Source organism: Agelaius phoeniceus, chromosome 1, assembly GCF_051311805.1.
Source record: "Agelaius phoeniceus isolate bAgePho1 chromosome 1, bAgePho1.hap1, whole genome shotgun sequence".
Classification (NCBI taxonomy): Eukaryota; Metazoa; Chordata; class Aves; order Passeriformes; family Icteridae; genus Agelaius; species Agelaius phoeniceus.
This window is the reverse complement of record NC_135265.1, coordinates 102564133-102581438: the sequence shown is the minus strand read 5'-3', so window position 1 is coordinate 102581438 and position 17306 is coordinate 102564133. Positions and strand designations below refer to the sequence as shown.

At 43.2% G+C, this 17306-nt stretch overlaps 1 protein-coding gene and 1 long non-coding RNA gene across 11 annotated transcripts in view; one reads left to right on the top strand and one right to left on the bottom strand.

The window, feature by feature from the left end:
* PPP4R1 (protein phosphatase 4 regulatory subunit 1) overlaps positions 1–9841 on the bottom strand; it is a 63495-nt gene extending 53654 nt beyond the window's left edge. For 5 of the 10 annotated variants that reach the window (XM_077184128.1, XM_054638622.2, XM_077184145.1 and 2 more), the window contains exons 1-2: positions 9492–9841; positions 9178–9222 (exon numbers count right to left, since the gene is read on the bottom strand). In XM_077184128.1, the coding sequence (XP_077040243.1) occupies positions 9178–9222; positions 9492–9498 (52 nt within the window). In that variant the 5' untranslated portion in view covers positions 9499–9841. Of the gene's footprint in view, positions 1–2327; positions 2473–8973; positions 9099–9177; positions 9223–9491 lie in introns of those variants that run through there. The other 5 variants (XM_077184196.1, XM_077184138.1, XM_077184153.1 and 2 more) reach the window with 5 other exon arrangements.
* Positions 8804–11264, top strand: LOC129123971 (uncharacterized). Its single transcript, XR_008534748.2, has 2 exons — positions 8804–9227; positions 10359–11264. It is a non-coding gene; the product is annotated as an uncharacterized LOC129123971 (long non-coding RNA).
* The last annotated feature ends 6042 nt before the right edge of the window (positions 11265–17306 follow it).

The window sequence follows — 17306 nt, the reverse complement described above, 5'->3', positions numbered from 1 at the left end:
TGTCAAACCATGGAGCACTATCAGACTTGAGCCTCTTATGAATGTCAAGTTACCACATCTGTATGCACAGACTTTGTTGTCTGAACTCCAAGTTTAGCAGGACTGGGTTTGGGGGTTGGGCAGAAAGAGTAGAGAGGAAGGAGCAAGGAAGAAGATAAGAAAGGTGGAAATGCAAAGCAGCTCTGACGCAATTACCACATTAGCCCCTATGCAGCACTTTGATAGCAGAGCTTGCTAACAGCTAGAAGCACAGACACACAGCAAACTCTTTTTTAAAATAAAGCTTCAGTAAAGGTTTGGAGGGCTAAGGATGGGGAGCACTTAGCAGATGAAAGACACAGGAATCAAAAAAACAGCAGCTGTTTGCACACAAAACCGATGCAAGCACGACACAGCAAATTTTAAAGACCCAGTCATCTAAATGTAACAGGCCATGAGAAAATTTTTATTTAGCAGAGACCTTCACAAAAAGATAGCTATCAAGCTGCTACAGGAGCTGCATTTCTCATCAAGCATCAGAGGAAACAAGGGGCAATACAAAATTCTTTAAGTAAGGAGAAGAGGTGGAGCTATACACAAGTTTGCTTCTTTCAGGCAGCAAGCAGCATTGAAAATCTTGATTTGCTCGGAACAAAAAGCAATAGTTCTCTCTCATATTGCTCACTAGTCATCTATTTGCACAACAGCTGAATGCACCTTCTACCAATTAACAGTTTGACCTGCAACAAATGCTGCTCTAGAGGAAACTGAAACAAAGAGAAGGACATCCAAGCTACCAGTTAAAACAATCAACAATTTATATTCTGTCCGCCTATTTCCTGTAGGGAGCATGTCACGCCCATCACCAAGGCACTCAAGTTCCCTGCTATTTAAGTCCCTGTCTTCTATCCCTTCCAAATAACTGCATGCACTTAAGAATTGTGGAATGAGGTTGGAATGAAGAAAAAGCCAGCTACTGCAAGTAGGAAGCTCCTCTAAGGTACTTTTTTCTCCTCTACAAGGTCATTACTGTGAAAGAAAGCTATCCCTTTTCTCTCTGCAGAGCACTGCTGTACATGGGATTTTTAACTGATCTCATCACTGACCGAGAATTTTGTAGCACTGGAAGGAAAATCCTACTTCCACCTTCAACCAACATGCTCTCTCTGGTCCTACCACAACAGAACATTGTGCTTGGGGCCATGCTCAAATTCTGCCATACACTGGGTATCTGGTACACACAATACCACCAAGATCAAACTATATGTGCCTTAACATTGGACTAACTAAAAGGAAGAGAGACATGAAGCAAGCAGCTGAAGCTCAAACACTCCAAAGACTTGTGCAAGCTTTGCAATGCTTGATGTGACACCCTGAGTTACAATACATCAGCTACCAAGTGTTGTTCCAGTGTGCAGAGACTTTGACAGCATCACTGCAGTAACTAAAATACACTTACTTGGGCTAAACGCTGCAGAGAAGGCAAGCCCTACAACTGGGACATCCATAAGCTATAAAACATGGCTTTGCAACATAAAACCCTTTCAACTTTCTAACTGCACTTTTCCTCTCTTCACTTAAATCCCAGACAAAGTTCTCGAGACACTGCTTGACAGCTTTCAAAACCCTAGGTGAGATAAACATCTGTGTTTCCTGGGCATACAGAGAAATTCCTGTTGCAACTCTCCACACTCTTCCTGTCTGTGCTCCGTATAAAGTCTAAAACTGGTCTATGGGAGAAGGTTGAGCAGGACAGAATGCAGTGGATTCACTCTTAGAGAAAAAGTATGAACATGGTTGGGGTGTTCATGGGTGTTCATTTCAATGCAATTTAATGTTTACATTACTTGCACAAGTAGGCATCCCTACAGACTAATCAAGCTGTTCCTCCTGTAGGCTAGAGAGGAAGGAAAAGGTAGTCTCTCCTCCATTCAAATATTTGGGAACTGTTCAGGCACTATGGCAACAACACAAAAAAAATTCCCTAAGCGGATTTGTTTATCAGAGAAAAATGTTTCAACAGCCTGCAATATCACTCACATGCCACATCCATTTTATACATTAATCTATTTAGCTTTTCCAGAAACTGTACAGAGAATAACCCATATTATTTATGCTACTATTTGCTTCTCTATTTTCGTTACCTTAAACACAGAAAGAAAAACCCAGCAAACCAGCAGTCTCAACTGTCAGTGGTGTTGTTCCACTACTGCAAACAAACACCCTTCACAAACATTTTCTGACACTTTTTTAACCTATCCAGTAGGGTTTTAACACCCTACTGCCAGAAAGAATTGCAGCATCCCTCTAACCAAGGAACAGCCACATTAGTTTCTCTTATACTGTACCTTCTAAAGCAGACAGAGGAGCACTGATATTCTGGGAACCTTTAGGAGCAGCTGTCCCTTGCTTGCTCTTCCAAAGAGGGAACTGTTCCTCCAGCTCTCAAAGCAGAAGCTATCCTTTCATCCAGTTCTGCTCATGTTATAACTCTTGCAATGAAAACCTCCTGCCCACACAGAGGGAAAGCCTTAGCAGCAAAAGGCACACACAGGAAAGAAAAGCATTTCAGCTTCAACACACTGCACTCTGCCAGCTCCACAATAGGTCAACAGTCAGAAATAACTGCAAGCACCAAGGTTTCACTATCTTAAGCCGAGGATTTTGAACATTTCCAGCTCCTTCGTGACTCTTTCACTCCCTCTGTTTTTTAGCTGCAAGCGGGAGAGAAAGGGAGAAGGAGGAGAATATCCAAAGCCCTGGAAGATAAATCATAAGACAATGAAAAAAAAAAAAAGCTGGCAACCTTAACTGAGGATCCCTGCCAGAGATGGGATAATAAAAGTTGGCTGGTGAAAAGCACATTCCCACATCAGAAGTGATGCTAGTGGCCTCAGAAAGCTGAAAGCCTAGAAAATTACTTCTTCAATCCTAATTACTTCTTCAATCCTCTACTAGGTGTAATGGAGAAAAAATGTGCAGCTGCACGAGAAAGGTTCATTAGCCTACATCAAATCAAGCACAATCCTTTCCTCACATCATCTTCTTTTCTCTAGGATCCTAAGAGGTAGCTGGAGAAAGGGAGACTAAGCATTACCCACCTGAGACCACTAACACCAGAATTCCATGGGGACACAGCCATCCACCTGAGTCTCCCAGTTTCTGTGAGGGTCAATCACCACATTAAAAGACATAGAAATGAACTGAAGTGTTGGGAGAATTAAACCCTGATCTCCAGGGAAAACAAGGGACTTGACAAGTGTGCTTCATTAGCATTAAGGAACAGTTATTGGATTCCCAAAGAAGCAGAATCTCAGTCACCCCAGAGAACTGATTCCAATCACTACAGAGAGTCTGCCAGTTACTACTTTTTTGCAATGCTTAAATGCCAACCCAGTTGCAATGCTCAGACTATCTCAGCAATCTCACCAGAGCTCAGACTCTGATGGGACCAAAAGGTCAGTACTGCAACAGGGCATCTGAACCTCATGTTGGAAATTTAGCTGTACTCAAAGCTGGAATTAAGTCTAAGAGTGGCACAATGTGCAGCCTATACAGAACAACTACCAGCATAACAAAATCTGCTAATTCTTATTCTGTAGTGAAGGAACAAAGAAGCCACAGTGAAAAAGCTTCTGATATTACTATGTACAGCTGTGGGAAAGGGAAGGTGAATTTTAATATACTGAATGCATGTTGTGCCAGCATAATTCACTACCAGAGAATAAAAACTACTACACAGCATCAAGCTGTGACTATGATTTGACACCGCAGGGAAATACAGACTGATTTTATTATAAAAACAAAACAACAGCAACAAGGAAAAAACCAACTTTTTAAAAACTTAAATTATCATTAAAAAGGTTAAAAAAATGTAAATTAGCTTCCATTTGGAAAGAGACTTGTGCCCTACCCTAAGCCTAAGAGAATAATTTAATTAAAAGCATTCAACCAACACAAGCTCACTGCTAATGCCAGATGATTTGCTCATCACCTGGAAAAAGAACATAGCATCAATGATAAAACAGCTTTTGACATCTGCAGATGCACAAAGAGAATTTTCTTCAGCTCAGCTAAAAAAGTGTTTCACTCACTGAGAAGCCTGCTGGGAGGAGAGGCTAGGAAGACCTGTCCTCCCTTTTTAATCAATGGAAAAGAACTCAATAATAAAAAATAGAGCTATGTTGGATCATCACTACTCTGTTTTTAGTTTTTAGAACTGTTTCATCCACTAGTAAAATCCAAACAGTAACATTAGATTTGCCAACTGCAAGAACTACCTTACTGCTAAAGAAATAAAGCAATAAGCTTTACTACAGAAAACAAGTCTACACATAAGAGTTTGTATATGTATATGTATATATATATATATATATATGTAAAAACCCATTTTTAATAGTTCTAAACTAGAACTGTCTAAACAATGTGTAGATATTAAAACTCCATCTTCTGCATTTTTAGTTAAAACATCTGGAAACTAAGGGTACAGAAAAAGGAAATTCACCTTTGTCAGCATGGCAAAAGATAAAGTTTCAGAATCTGAGTAAGCTACATAACCACCAAAGCATGCACATATACTTGCAACTACCAGAAGTCCTGACATTGCATGCAAATACAGCTATCAGCTACCACTAACAAAGACTTTTTCCAAAAACAAATGTAAAACAATATTAAAACCAGTTATCAGATCAAAATTTCTTTTCTCTCCTGATTTAAACCACAATTAAAATACTGAGTAGAATAAAGCTATCCCCTTCCCAAATCTGAATTCTAATTGCAGATGGCTCTATTTTTCAGAGCACACATCCTGCACACATCAATGGTCAGACTGAAAGACGTCAGCATCATGGTACATTTCATTTCATCTATCTGGACTGATCAGCTCAGCCTTCAGAAACAGCCAGGGGAGGGGGAACACCAACTGTCTGGCAAGAGCCATAAAGAACGCTTCATTTTCCCCAAGCCCACGTTCACTTTTCAACCATTTTTGCTGCCTATTTTCTTTTCTTTTCTGTACTTATCTTAGACAGTTATACTACTCTGTTTTGATTTTGCAGGCACAAAACAAAAGATTTGAATAAAAGCCAAATTTTCCCTGACTTTTTGTGTACTGTGCAAGATTTCAGAAAGAACAGCCAGGAAATCAACAATCCAAGTAGTGGGATGGAGATTCTTCCTCAGGCTTCCACTTTGAATTTTTTAATTTTCACTCTATTGTCTTTAGAGTGAGGTGCCTTTATTCTTTTTTTCCTTTAATGGATAATATCACACATGGATTCTTCTTAGCTTTATCTTTACATAAATGAAATGCAATTTTATGTTCCTTATTTGGGGGGGTTAGAGTCAATTAATTGTCTTTCACAAAACAACTCACATCTAGGAATTAATTTTTCTTTTCTAGCATTCAGTATGTTCAGCCAGGGTACACTCACTGTCTTGGGTTTGGGTTATTTTTCCTTTTACTTCAAACAAACAAACAAGGAAAAGCCACTGCCTAAAGAATTCCATAAGAACCAGAATTTCTTCAATTATTATCATAGCCTTTGACATCAGGAGCTATATCTACAGAAGTGAAATATCAGCTAAAATCAAAATACTGAAATGCCATTTCATTTGCAAGCTATGTAACTACTTAAAGCAATCATCTGTTTAATGTACCAGGTGTAAAGTATGCATTCACCTCAAGAAAAAAAAATCAGAGCTTTCCAGTGGTTACCAAGCAACCAAGAGCAGAAAAATAATATGAAGCTTTCAAAATAGAAATGCAAACCAAAGCCGAAATTAATTATTTAAAAGTCAATCCAGCTGGTTTATCAACCACTCTCTGAAAGCCTTTCTTATAAAAGCTCTTGTTTAATCTCTGACCTCTTAAACAAATCAACAAAAGGAAGGTTGTTTTTTTTTAATAGATGCCTTCCACAGCATATATTCTGAAGGTCCCCACTACTCCAACAGCAGATTTACTGCTCGCTGTTGAAATCTTGGAATGTTTCATTAACCTACATATTTATCAAGTTTTCTTCAGAGAAAAGGTAAACTTTGTTTCACAAGCAGCCATTAAAACAGTACTCCAAAGAGATAATATTTTACTCTTCTATATTTCAGGTTAATTAGCTGCCAACAAGTTGGCATAATGAATGAGGAGAAGAACTAATTGTACAGTTGTACAAGTTGTTGATTAAACTCCAACTTTCCAGTAAAACACTTGACTCCAGAAACCTTAAAAGACAAAGATCATAAACCAGCTGTTCTTCACTCTGCCTATCTAAAAGATGCGCAGATGCTTGGTTCATTACTTTCAGCAGGAACTGTGCATGGCTGTTTGCTCAGCTCCAGGACTTTCTCCTACTGCTTTAGAACATGACCAACAAAAGGTAGCTCTTAAGTCACCTTCATGATTTTCCTTCTTTAGGAGAAAACACTGAATCACACTGGAAATTCTCATTATCAAAGGGAAAAAAACCCAAAACAATACAACAACAAAAAATGTTCATGATTCAGACTCAAACCTAGGCTCACTGATGAGCCACAGATGAATACCTAATCTAGTGAAACGTCCTGAGCCAAATGCACAATCAGAGACTCAGCTTCAGATGTCCAAACCAGACCTTGACACATGCATCCAGTCTTAAACACTCCTGATTTCTCCAGCACACCCTCACAGATGTCTTGCTATGGCTTGATATCAGACCAGTAAAAAGCCCAAAAAATTTACTGAAAACATAGTTCACCTGGCCAGTCAATCAATCAGACTATTTTACATTCAGCTGATTCCTCCTCCTAAATTATACAACCAGGACTACAGGTATGCCTGCAAGTATTTCTCTCTTATTTGTCTTGAAGTATAGCTTAGCACACTTTTAGCAAGAATGCAGCTGGCAGAATCACACAGACATAAAAGCTGCCAGCTTTTCCAGTTTTATCACTATTGCATTCTACTACTTCAGTAATACACCTCTAAACCAGTATCTAACTCTGCTACTTGAAAGAGCTGCAAACATTTGAAATATTTACAACAGAGGGATAGGGTAGGGTGGGGTTCAGGCAGGAGTTGCAACTTTGTGTCTTATTTTTTTTAATTGTCTCTTTCTTACGTGCAACCAATCAATTGGAAACACTTCCATAATTGTGTAAGACATGTTGTACATGGGTACAAAACACAGCTGTTGTAAATAGTGCACAAGAAACAGCACTTTTGACTAGATATGTACAGTCTCCTTGATCTGTATTATTTTTCTTTGGCACACAGACACCACCCAAGAACAAAATCATGTACAATTTAGAACCATAAAAGCCACTGTGTGACTGAACTACACCCAAACAGCACATATTGATTCATAGAGTCCTGTTTTTTTCCTCCAAAAATACCATGCATAAGTATTGAGACATTTGCTTTTATCTACTTCCATCAAAACCTCAGTAATTTTTAATGAGGTTTCAAATCTTTATATTTCTATGGTTTCTGCCTTCAGGATGCTCTCATCTGGACTGAGTCATATCTCTAAGCATTTTTTTTTTCATTTTTGAAGACCATAACAGTAAGACCAGCACCAGGAACTCACAGCTTCTGTCACCCCTCCAGTGACTACAGATAATTTCAATTCCTGTCTTACAGTCAACTAAAGCCATATTCTAAGTGGAAACTAAAGAATGCACTTTATTTTTTTGTTAAGTGTGTCCCTTCTGAAAAAGTCCTCTGTAATCCCAGAGTTTCCAAACAGCGACTTATCACACTGAATTTTAAAAAAAAGCCTGAGGGAAAGGCTCCCTCTTTGTGCAAGGGAAAGCACAATAGGAGCCTTCTAAATGTCAGCTGACAAACGTGAAAAAGAAGATGTATCAGTTGAATCCTGAAAAGTTTAAATAGCTCTCCTCTAAAAATGTAAGCCACAAAACACAAGGTTTTTTTTTCCTGCACTCCAGCCCTGGTGAGAGGATATCCTGCAGACTGCACAGCCAACACAACACCTTCAGGGGGGTCTGCACACCCACGGCAGGCGCCTGCCTCTACCTCCATTTTCACTTTCCACCCAAAATTCATCCTCCTCTGCTTCCACGAAACTCCTCAGTATCGACACGATCAACAGACATGTTCTCATCTGAGTAACATCCTAGTCTGCCATGCTAAGGCTTCTCAGCCCTGAGTTAGTAATTTTTGCATCACCCCAGCCACAATTCTGCGACTTTGCACCCTGACATCAACTCTTCTGCACAGATCTCTCCAGCGGGGTCAGGACTCACAGAATCAGTTAGGTGTGAAAACACTTCTGAGATCGTCTCTCCAACCTGTGACCAAATGCCACCCTGTCAACTGCACCATGCCACTGAGTGCCACGTCCACTTTCCTTAAGCACCTCCGGGGACACTGACTCCACCACCTCCTGGCCAGTCAATTCCAATACCTAAGCACCCTGACTCCACCACCTCCTGGCCGGTAAATTCCAATATCCAAGCACCCTTTCTGAGAACAAATCCCTCCTGCTGTCCAGCCTGAGCGTCCCCTGGCGCAGCCTGAGGCCATGGCCTCTCTCCTATCGCTGGTTGCCTGGGAGAAGAGACCGACCCCCACCCGGCCACAAGCTCCGCTCAGGCAGCTGTAAAGAGCAGAAAGGTCCCTCCTGGAGCCTCTTTTCTCCAGGCTAAACATCCCCAGCTCCCACAGCTGCTCCTCACAGGACATGTGCTCCAGACCCTCCACAAGGAAGAGAGAGCCTGAGGGGGAGGGGTGGAGGGGGGGAAGGATGGGGGACGCAAAAAAAAGATATACAAAATACAGAGATATAAAAGGAACGAGCAACCCACATGCTGCTGCAGATGCAGCAGCTCTAGCCTCCTCCTGCTCCTCCCCGCCGGCGCCCTGCCGTGCCCGGGCCATGAGGGGACGCCGCCCCGCAAGCAGAGCCTCCCCTGCTTCCATCCCTCCTTCCCCCCCTCCCTCGCTCCCTCCGGGGCGGCCGCTAACGGCGCCCCCGCCCCGCCCGCCGCCCAACGCACCCCGCGGGACCGCCCGGCGCAGCCCCACGCGCGACCGGGACCGGGTCATGGACACCGGGAAGCGCGGAGCATGGCCATGGCTTCCTCCTCCTCCTCCTCCTCCTCCTCCCCGCCGCCTCCCACAATGCACCCTGGGCGCTCCCCCGCGGAAGCCACTTCCTCGCCCGAAAGCCGCCCCGCCGCTCCCCTCCCGTCCCCACTCACATCCGTCGATCTCCTCCTGCAGGTCCTCCTGGAGCAGCGACAGATCTGCGGTGGGGGAGACACACACACACGCACCATGTGCCAATGCGCCCGCCGACCCTCGGTGCCACGCGTGACCCTGCCCCGCCCGCGGGCTGCGCCCCCCCCCGACGCGACCCACCCCGCAGCCCCTGCGTTCCGAGCCCGGACAGCGGCGGGCAGCGCTCCCGAAGCCGGGGCGGGGGAGAGGAGAAGGAGGGGGGATAGAGGAGGGAGGGCTGGCGCCTCGCCGGGGAGGCGGCGTGTGCGGGAAGGGGGAGGGGGGCGATGCCTACCCGCCATCTTGCTGCTGCAGCCCCCGCGGGGCGCCCGGCTACATCCAGCCCGCGGCCGGGCGGTGGGAGCGGCGGTGGGAGAGGGCGGGCACCCGTGCGGTCCAGGCCCTGGGCCCGGCGGCGCCTCTCCGCGTCCCCGGGAGAGCCGCGCAGGGAGGGAGGAGGGAGCGGGCGGAGGAAGGCGGGAGGAGGGGTCTGGGCCGGACACGCTGCCCCCGCCTCCGCCCGGCGGAGCCGCTCTCGCTGCTCGCTCGCTGAGGCGGCCGCGCCTCCCCTCGCCGCGCTCTGACTCACGGCCGGAGCCGCCCGGGCTGGCCCTGGGTCTGGAGGGCGCCCGGGCTTGGCCACACGCCCCGGCTCGCTCACCTGTCCTACGCGCTCCTCCACCAACGCGGGGCTTGGGCTCGGGCTCCTCCTGCCGCCCGCCGGCGGGCTGAGGCGAGGCCACGGAGCTTCCCCTGCCGTGAAGTTTGTGGGGTCACTTGGAGGAAGGCCCCGACGGTGCTCCTCGCTGTGGTCACTGTGGGGGCGCTTCCAGATGCGGTAGCGGGGCTGGAGAAGTTGCCTCCGGCGTCGTGGGGTTACCTGGGGAGGAAGGCTCCGTGACCTAGCAGAGCAGAGTGTGGCCAGCAGGTCCAGAGAGGTGATCCTCCTCCTCGGCTGGGCCACATCTGCCGTGCTGTGTCCAGTTCTGGGCTCCTCTGTACAAGAAAGACAAGGAGCTCCTAGAGAGGGTTCAGTGGAGGGCCACAAAGATTATTGAGAGTCTGGAGTCTCTCTCATAGAGGAGGCTGTGGGTGCTGGGCAATGTTTAGTCTGGAGACTGAGAGGGGTTCTTGTTAATGCATATAAATATCTCAAAGGCAGGTGGTAAGAAGATGGTTCCAGACTCTTTTCAGTGGTTCACAGTGACAGGATGAGGAACAATGGCCATAAACCGAAACACAAGAAGTTTCATCTCTACATGAGGAAGAACTTCGCACTGAGAGTGGAAGAGCAGTGGAACAAGCTGTCCCAGGAGATGATGGAGTGTCCCTCCCTCTCTGGAGACATTCAAACCCCACCTGGATGTGTTCTTGCCTCACCTGCTCTAGGAGACCATGCCTTGGCAGGGGGTTTGGACCAGATGATCTCCAAAGGTCCCTTCCAAGCCTAATGGTTCTGTGACAGGCAGCCATGCCACCACCACTGCATAGCCCACAAGCATCTTCCTCATGTGAATTGCCAAGTTTCTCCAGCTGGGATCCCGTGGCTTAAACACACAGGATACTGCCCCACTGCACTGCTGTGCCTTCTGACTTCTGCTTTAAAAACAGGCACTTTAGGTGTACATAGGCACAAAGGTGCACATGGTTTTCTGCTTTTTTTGGCTGTACCTTTTGGTCACTGCTAATGGTTCTCATTTCAACTGTTTTAATAGATTTTTTTTCCACTGTAAATTGGAATATTAAAAGTGTTGGAATAAACAAATGCTCTATTCAGTTGATAACCAGGGCACTTGATAGAGGAAAGGACCAGTACTGGTCCTAGTGCTACCTGGGAATATTACCTGAGTCTTCCACAGTCTTGTTTTAAACCTCCATAATAATTGATGAAGTTGTTAATACACAGAAAAGCAAAATAAAATATTTTTTGCTTGCAAAAAAAGATGTAATTTCATTAGCACTGTTTTTAACTGTGTGCTTGATAGTATGTCTTGTAAGCTGCTTTTAAACAATTTTTGATTTTATTTGGTGAATTGTACAAGGATTAAATCTCCACAGTCATTCATTCTCTTTGCCTTGGTGAATGAAAATGTGTAATCTTTTAAAATCCATACATCCCTTTCCTTACAATCCTGTAGAACAAGCTCTGTCCTATTTGACAATCTTTGGATGGGCCACTAGGGCCTACTGGATACTGATTATCTTTCTTACATTTTCTTTTGTTCAGATATATAACCTTAAAAGCTGAGTAAATCAAGTAAATTCACCATGACTAAGTTATATGAACCATGCTATTCTCTGCCAGTGTAATTTAAGAAGAGATTCAGGGGAAATATTTGACATCACAAATCTCTGGCAATGCTGCATGTGATAGCAATAGACTTAGAACAGAAAAGTTAGGTGTACTTCAAGACCTCATTTTATTCTCAGCTGGGTCAAGCACCATCACTAGGAGCCATCAGGAAAGGTCTCTTCCTCCGTGAGCAGGAACTCTGGCAAAACCTTTGGCTCATACAGTGACAACACTCATAGTAGGGGGAAAATAATTTAATTCAAACAAACAAACAAAAAAGGCTTAATGCCAACACTCAATGAAAAATCCCATTTAATGAATAAGTAACCAGGTACTTCTAAACTTGTTGGCCTCAGTAAATCCAGAGGTACTCATTCAGGGCCTGATCCAAAGTTCAAGTTGATGGTAAGATTCCCTGCCACTGGTCACAGATGAGGCAGACAGAGAACCTTGTAAGTGCAGAACAGATGCTGACTCTGGCAGATGAATGGCCATTCCAAACCAGCATGCCTTATTATGGAAGAAAATTTTCATGACAGCCTTGCTTTATTAGACAAGACCTGTTAAGGAGCTAGTAATGTAACACCAAAACGTTCTAGCAGATTTTGTGCTGGAGTTCTCATAGCTTAAGTACCCTTAAAGGCACTGGGAAGTAAAGAACTGAAGAATGATAAACTCACATTCTCCCACTCTATCTCAAGGAAAAAACACACTACAAACACTACACCACTGCTTCAAGCTAGGGATGGAAGGATACAAATGGAAGATTCCTTGACAAGATCCTTTGCACATGATAAAAGACACCTGCATTGTTATCTCCAGGATGTATCTCAAAAAAGTCCATAGCAATGAGCAAGACATTTCCATAAAGTAAAAGTGTAGTATTTACATAAAGTACAACATAAATCCTTTCAAACTTGCATGTTAAACACAAGATACCCGACATCCACCTAGACATACTTGCAACAAGTTATTCCATAGTTTGATTGGTGATATCTTTTCATTTAAAACTGTTCTGGGCCTAAGAACCTCAGGCTCAAAAACACTGCTGCACATGGAACTCACCCATGTTATTTTATTTATTATCTAAAGTATTATTATCTGGTTTTGCTCATTTGCTTGAAGAAGCAGGTCTGATCAGATAGTGTTAGCTTTCAATGTCCATATATTAACTTGCTTTGCATTTCTCCCAGGCTACCTTCATGTGTGGGAAGATCTGCAGCCATCTCCCTATCCTCCTTTGGATTCCTCTGTGAAACTCTGTTTTCCTGTGAAGCCTATCAAGAAATGGATCAGGGTTAGACTGCTGGTGCACCAAGGCAACTGCTTACCCTCTTGAGTAATCCTGACTCATTGTTCTCTTGGCCACCCCCAGGATTCCATCTGCCTGCATGTGTTGTCCTTGATGGTTCAACCATTCACTCTTTTCTTTCTGGACCATCGTTTTGTTCCTTACAGAGTGTTTAACCAAATTTGGCCCATAAGTAAATATACAGATTAAGATACATACACATACAGAAGCACACACATACCTTTAATAAGTATGGATACATGTGAAAACCCAGTGGCTGAAGCCTGGGATTTACAGTCAATTTGCATTTGACAATATAGTAAAGCATTTCTGCTAAAAAGAGGTGTTCCTCATAAAATGTTTCTTTTCTTCTCCTTTCCCTTTCCCTTCTCTTCTTCCCTTCCCTACTTCTTTTCTCCTTCTCCAATAAAAATACTGGAGAGGGGTGGTGTTTTGTTTGTTTTGGGTTGGGTTTTTTAATATATCTGTATTCCTTGTGGCTGCAAAAGTTTTTAACTGTGCATCACTCAGTTTTATTTAATTTTTGCTGTTTCCTGGGCTGGGCAAGAGTCTGAGCTGGTCACTACTGGCAAACCTGGTGACTTTAGCATTAAAGTTCAGCTACCACTACTCTCAGAGAAAGCCTTGCAGAAGGATTTTAAACACACAATATGCCAACCATGAATAAATTAACACCTACATTTGCTGAGAAAGAGTCTGGTTAATATAAAGTTTGCCTTGTGGGTTCCTCATGGCATTCCAGGTCAGCAGCAAATTCTGTGGCAAGTTCAAGTGACTCTCAAACCTCTTAAAACTAGGAAATACCCACCTGAGGTAGATCCCAGTGTGGAATTAAGGCTGCACCTGGAGCTTGCAGTGGCTCTTGGCATTAATTTTCAAGTAAATCTCTTGCACTGGTGACATGGAGATGGCAGCTGTGTGGGCAAAAGGAAGAGAGGCATGCAAGTCAGGAGACAAGTCCTGATGCCTCATTTTTCAATTCAGACCATGACCAGTGGTGATATCCACAACTCCTTTGGCCTGTCTGTATCTGACCATTCAGGTGCTGAAGTTGACAGAGAAAGAGCACAAAGAATTACTGCATCAGGGGCTGTTTTGAGGAGATGGGTCTCAGAGTTTGACTGCAGCATATGTGCAGGATTCCTCATGTAGTAGCACTCACCTGGACACAGGTTTTCCTTTAAGAGCACTTAAAAGAAAGTTTTCCTTTAAGAGCACTTAAAGTGCTGCAGCTCTGAGATGTTCTGCTTCAGGAGTCACAGTGTCATGCATATGTGTGTCACTGGAAGACTGAATCACTGATCAAACAATGCAGAGTTCAGGTTGTACTGCTCTACCATAGCTCTGGATTTCCTGGTTCTCAGAGGTGTCTATCTCACTGTCATATCAGAAGGGAACAAGGCTACTGAATCTTCTCCTCACTGAATTGCCTGGGGGGGAAATTTGTTGATTTTTTTTTTTGGGGGGGGGGGGGGGAGCATTTGTTTGTTTGGTTTTTTATTTTGGTTTTGTTTGCTTTGATCAGAGAAAAAAGGTGAATTTTGGCAATTTCAAGAAATTCAAGCAACCACATATATTTGCAGCTGGGATACCATTGTAGTAGATACACTTATCCTCCAACCTTTCATCCTAGTTCTCCAAATCATTTTGAAAGAAAATAAATTATTGTCATCTTAGAGGTAAAGAAACAGAGAACAAAAGAAGCAAAGTGATGTGCTTGATACTGCTTCAGGCCTGAGATGACAATTAGTGCATAAAATAAAATACACCAAAAAAAAAAAATCTTCTGTGCTATTTTTTGCTATCTGATGCCATTACATCTTTGACAGTAGCAATCTAATGCATATTTCCTACTGTGCCAGCTCTCAGTTGTATGCCAGGCCAGACCCTCCCTGTTAGATTAGCCCTTGGACTCTCCAGCCTTTCCTCAACCTACACAGTCTCCCCTCCCCGCCCAGCTAGTCCCTGCCTGGAAATACTTAACCTGATATTCAGATGAACATATTTGCATTTATTCACTCCTTTGCTTCCTGGTCTACTGAGTTTAAATTTGCATCTCTTTAGATCTGCTTAGATATTGGCACACGTACACATGCGAGCTGATGGCTCACATTCTTCTGAACCAGAGATGAGTTACCAAAATCCCAGAACATATCTCAAAGAGACAAATGGGATTGAATCATCACTACTTCCAAACTTCCTTTTCCATGAGTTTCACATCCTTCCAACTGGTCTCTTCCTAAGATCCTTTCCCTTCTTACTTCAGCACCAGCTCTCCCCACTCTCCTCCATTCCAAACTCCTCTCAGCAAGCTGCTGCATACAGCACATTTAATTCTGTTCTTGTTGACAGTTTTTGAACTTTCTTGCTTATTTTCTTATACTCACATAGCATTTTTCCAAAATGAAATAGAAACAAAACCTAAATCCTATCAGAAGTGGAGTCTGGCACCTTGTCTGCAGACCCTTGTCATATTTTAACTGGACTTAGGTTGGACTCAGGAGTAGCACTCTTTCATAACCCACATGAATACGAGCTGGCTGGAAGTCTTCTTGGCACCCTATTCAGTCAAGAAGTGTGTAATCCATTTAGTCAGGGAGGACTGGGTACATGCCTATGCAGGCAGCCAAGCTCTTTTTTTGCTGATCTGAAGGGTGGTAGGTGCCAGTGGGAAGCATGTCAGGAGAATGATTGTTATGGGACACGGCTTGTTATCCTGGTCTGTGCAAGTGCTAGGACCTGTCAATCCTTAAAAATGTGAGGGGTGGAGAAGTCAAGAGGTTACTTCCTAAGAACCCTTTGTTTAGATAACCCTGGCTCTTGCAGGAAGAACACTGAATTTCAGGGTCAGTTACACACGTGTATTTTAGACCTCTGGGGGAGGCAGCCTTCAGATGTGTTTGTTCAGTCTTCTGAGGGCAGATGTGAGCTCATTCTGCTTCTGGCCCACCTCAATCAGCAACTGTGTAATTACACTTCAGGTAGCAGTGAGCCCAGACAGAGGAACGGACAGACTGTGGCACGACACTTGGAGACCAGTCAAATATATGCAAAATATAGCAGACGTCCTTTCACTGAAGAATTAATTAAAACTGAAACTGCTGTTCCTCTCAAAGTGAAGGCTGACAATATCCAAAAAGACTCAATGCTTATCTTATTTACAGTGTTAGAAAACGATTACAGACTATGAGGAAAGATTTATATAACAGAGGATACAACCACTAAAAAGCTACCCAAAATAAAGAGAAGAACTGAATGATGGTTCTTGACATGTGCTGGCTCCTATACTGAAATTTTCAGCTATTGAACTGGGAGGGAATCCAAATTAAGTGCTTTATCTGAAATAAATGTACACAGAACTGTAGGGGATACAAATGCACACAAAACCCCCTGTATAATTTCTGAAGAAGACAGTGATAAAGTATGAGTTAAGAAATCTGACTATGTACAGGGGCAGATGGTTTGTAATAGAAGGTACCCAAAGTTTAAAGAACCGTCTAGTCCGAAAATAGTTTCTCTGTTTAATTAAATTAGCTAAGATGTGAAAGAGCAATTACAGCCCTAAAGCAACTCCTGACTAGGCTGATTCTTACAATAATTTCCAAATCATCTTTGCTCACTTGATATAAAAATGATTATTTCCTTTTCTTTAACCATCATATAGGGCTTGACCTCCTGGGTGACTGGTTGAAATACAAATGTAATCTGTAATATTTTTTAACTGTGGGAACAGTTGAAGGGTGTCAGAAGAATATATTAAGTATATTAAGAAGCTTTACATTATGCATTTCAAATTCTTCTTGGATTCAAGCACCGGAAACATTCCAGGTTCCAAGGTTTCTGTTTAAAATGAGATTTAATGTACATACACTGTAGCATTGCCAATAATATCTTAAACTTAAACTGGGTGTGTTTTATTGAGTGATTCATAAAGTAAGACAGACAAAGTATGCACAGTGGTATTGGAATTTGGGTGGGATCAAAGTACTCATTTAGTGTAATATGTTTGTCAAGCACAGCATACAGGAAATCTTTCTGAATGAAGATGGATTTAGCCCATGAGAACCTCAGTATATTTCCAACTGCCATTTATTCCAGTGAACCCCCCCTTTGAAAATATTAAAGTAAAAACTAAAAAAGCTGCAGCGCGCACCCTCATATATTCCATTGGCAATGAGACTACAGTCAGACTTGATGGAAGTAAAAGACAGGAAAAGTATTAAAATTAATAAAAATAACATTGATTTAAAGGGACACTGACTGCAGTTGCAACACAAAGGAAAATTCTATCTGTTCCCTAACAGAGTGGCTGCAACATTTTTATTTAAATGCAATTTTGCTGTTAATTTGGCATCCATAAGCATACTGAGCTGGGTATGCTGTGATTGTACATTTGCATGCATGTACTTCACCCTCTCTGCACCCTTCCTGTTTGCATCTCCTTCCAGGCAGTATTTTGAAAACCACAGTGCTGATTTTGTTTCGGAGACTGAGAAGCCACTCGT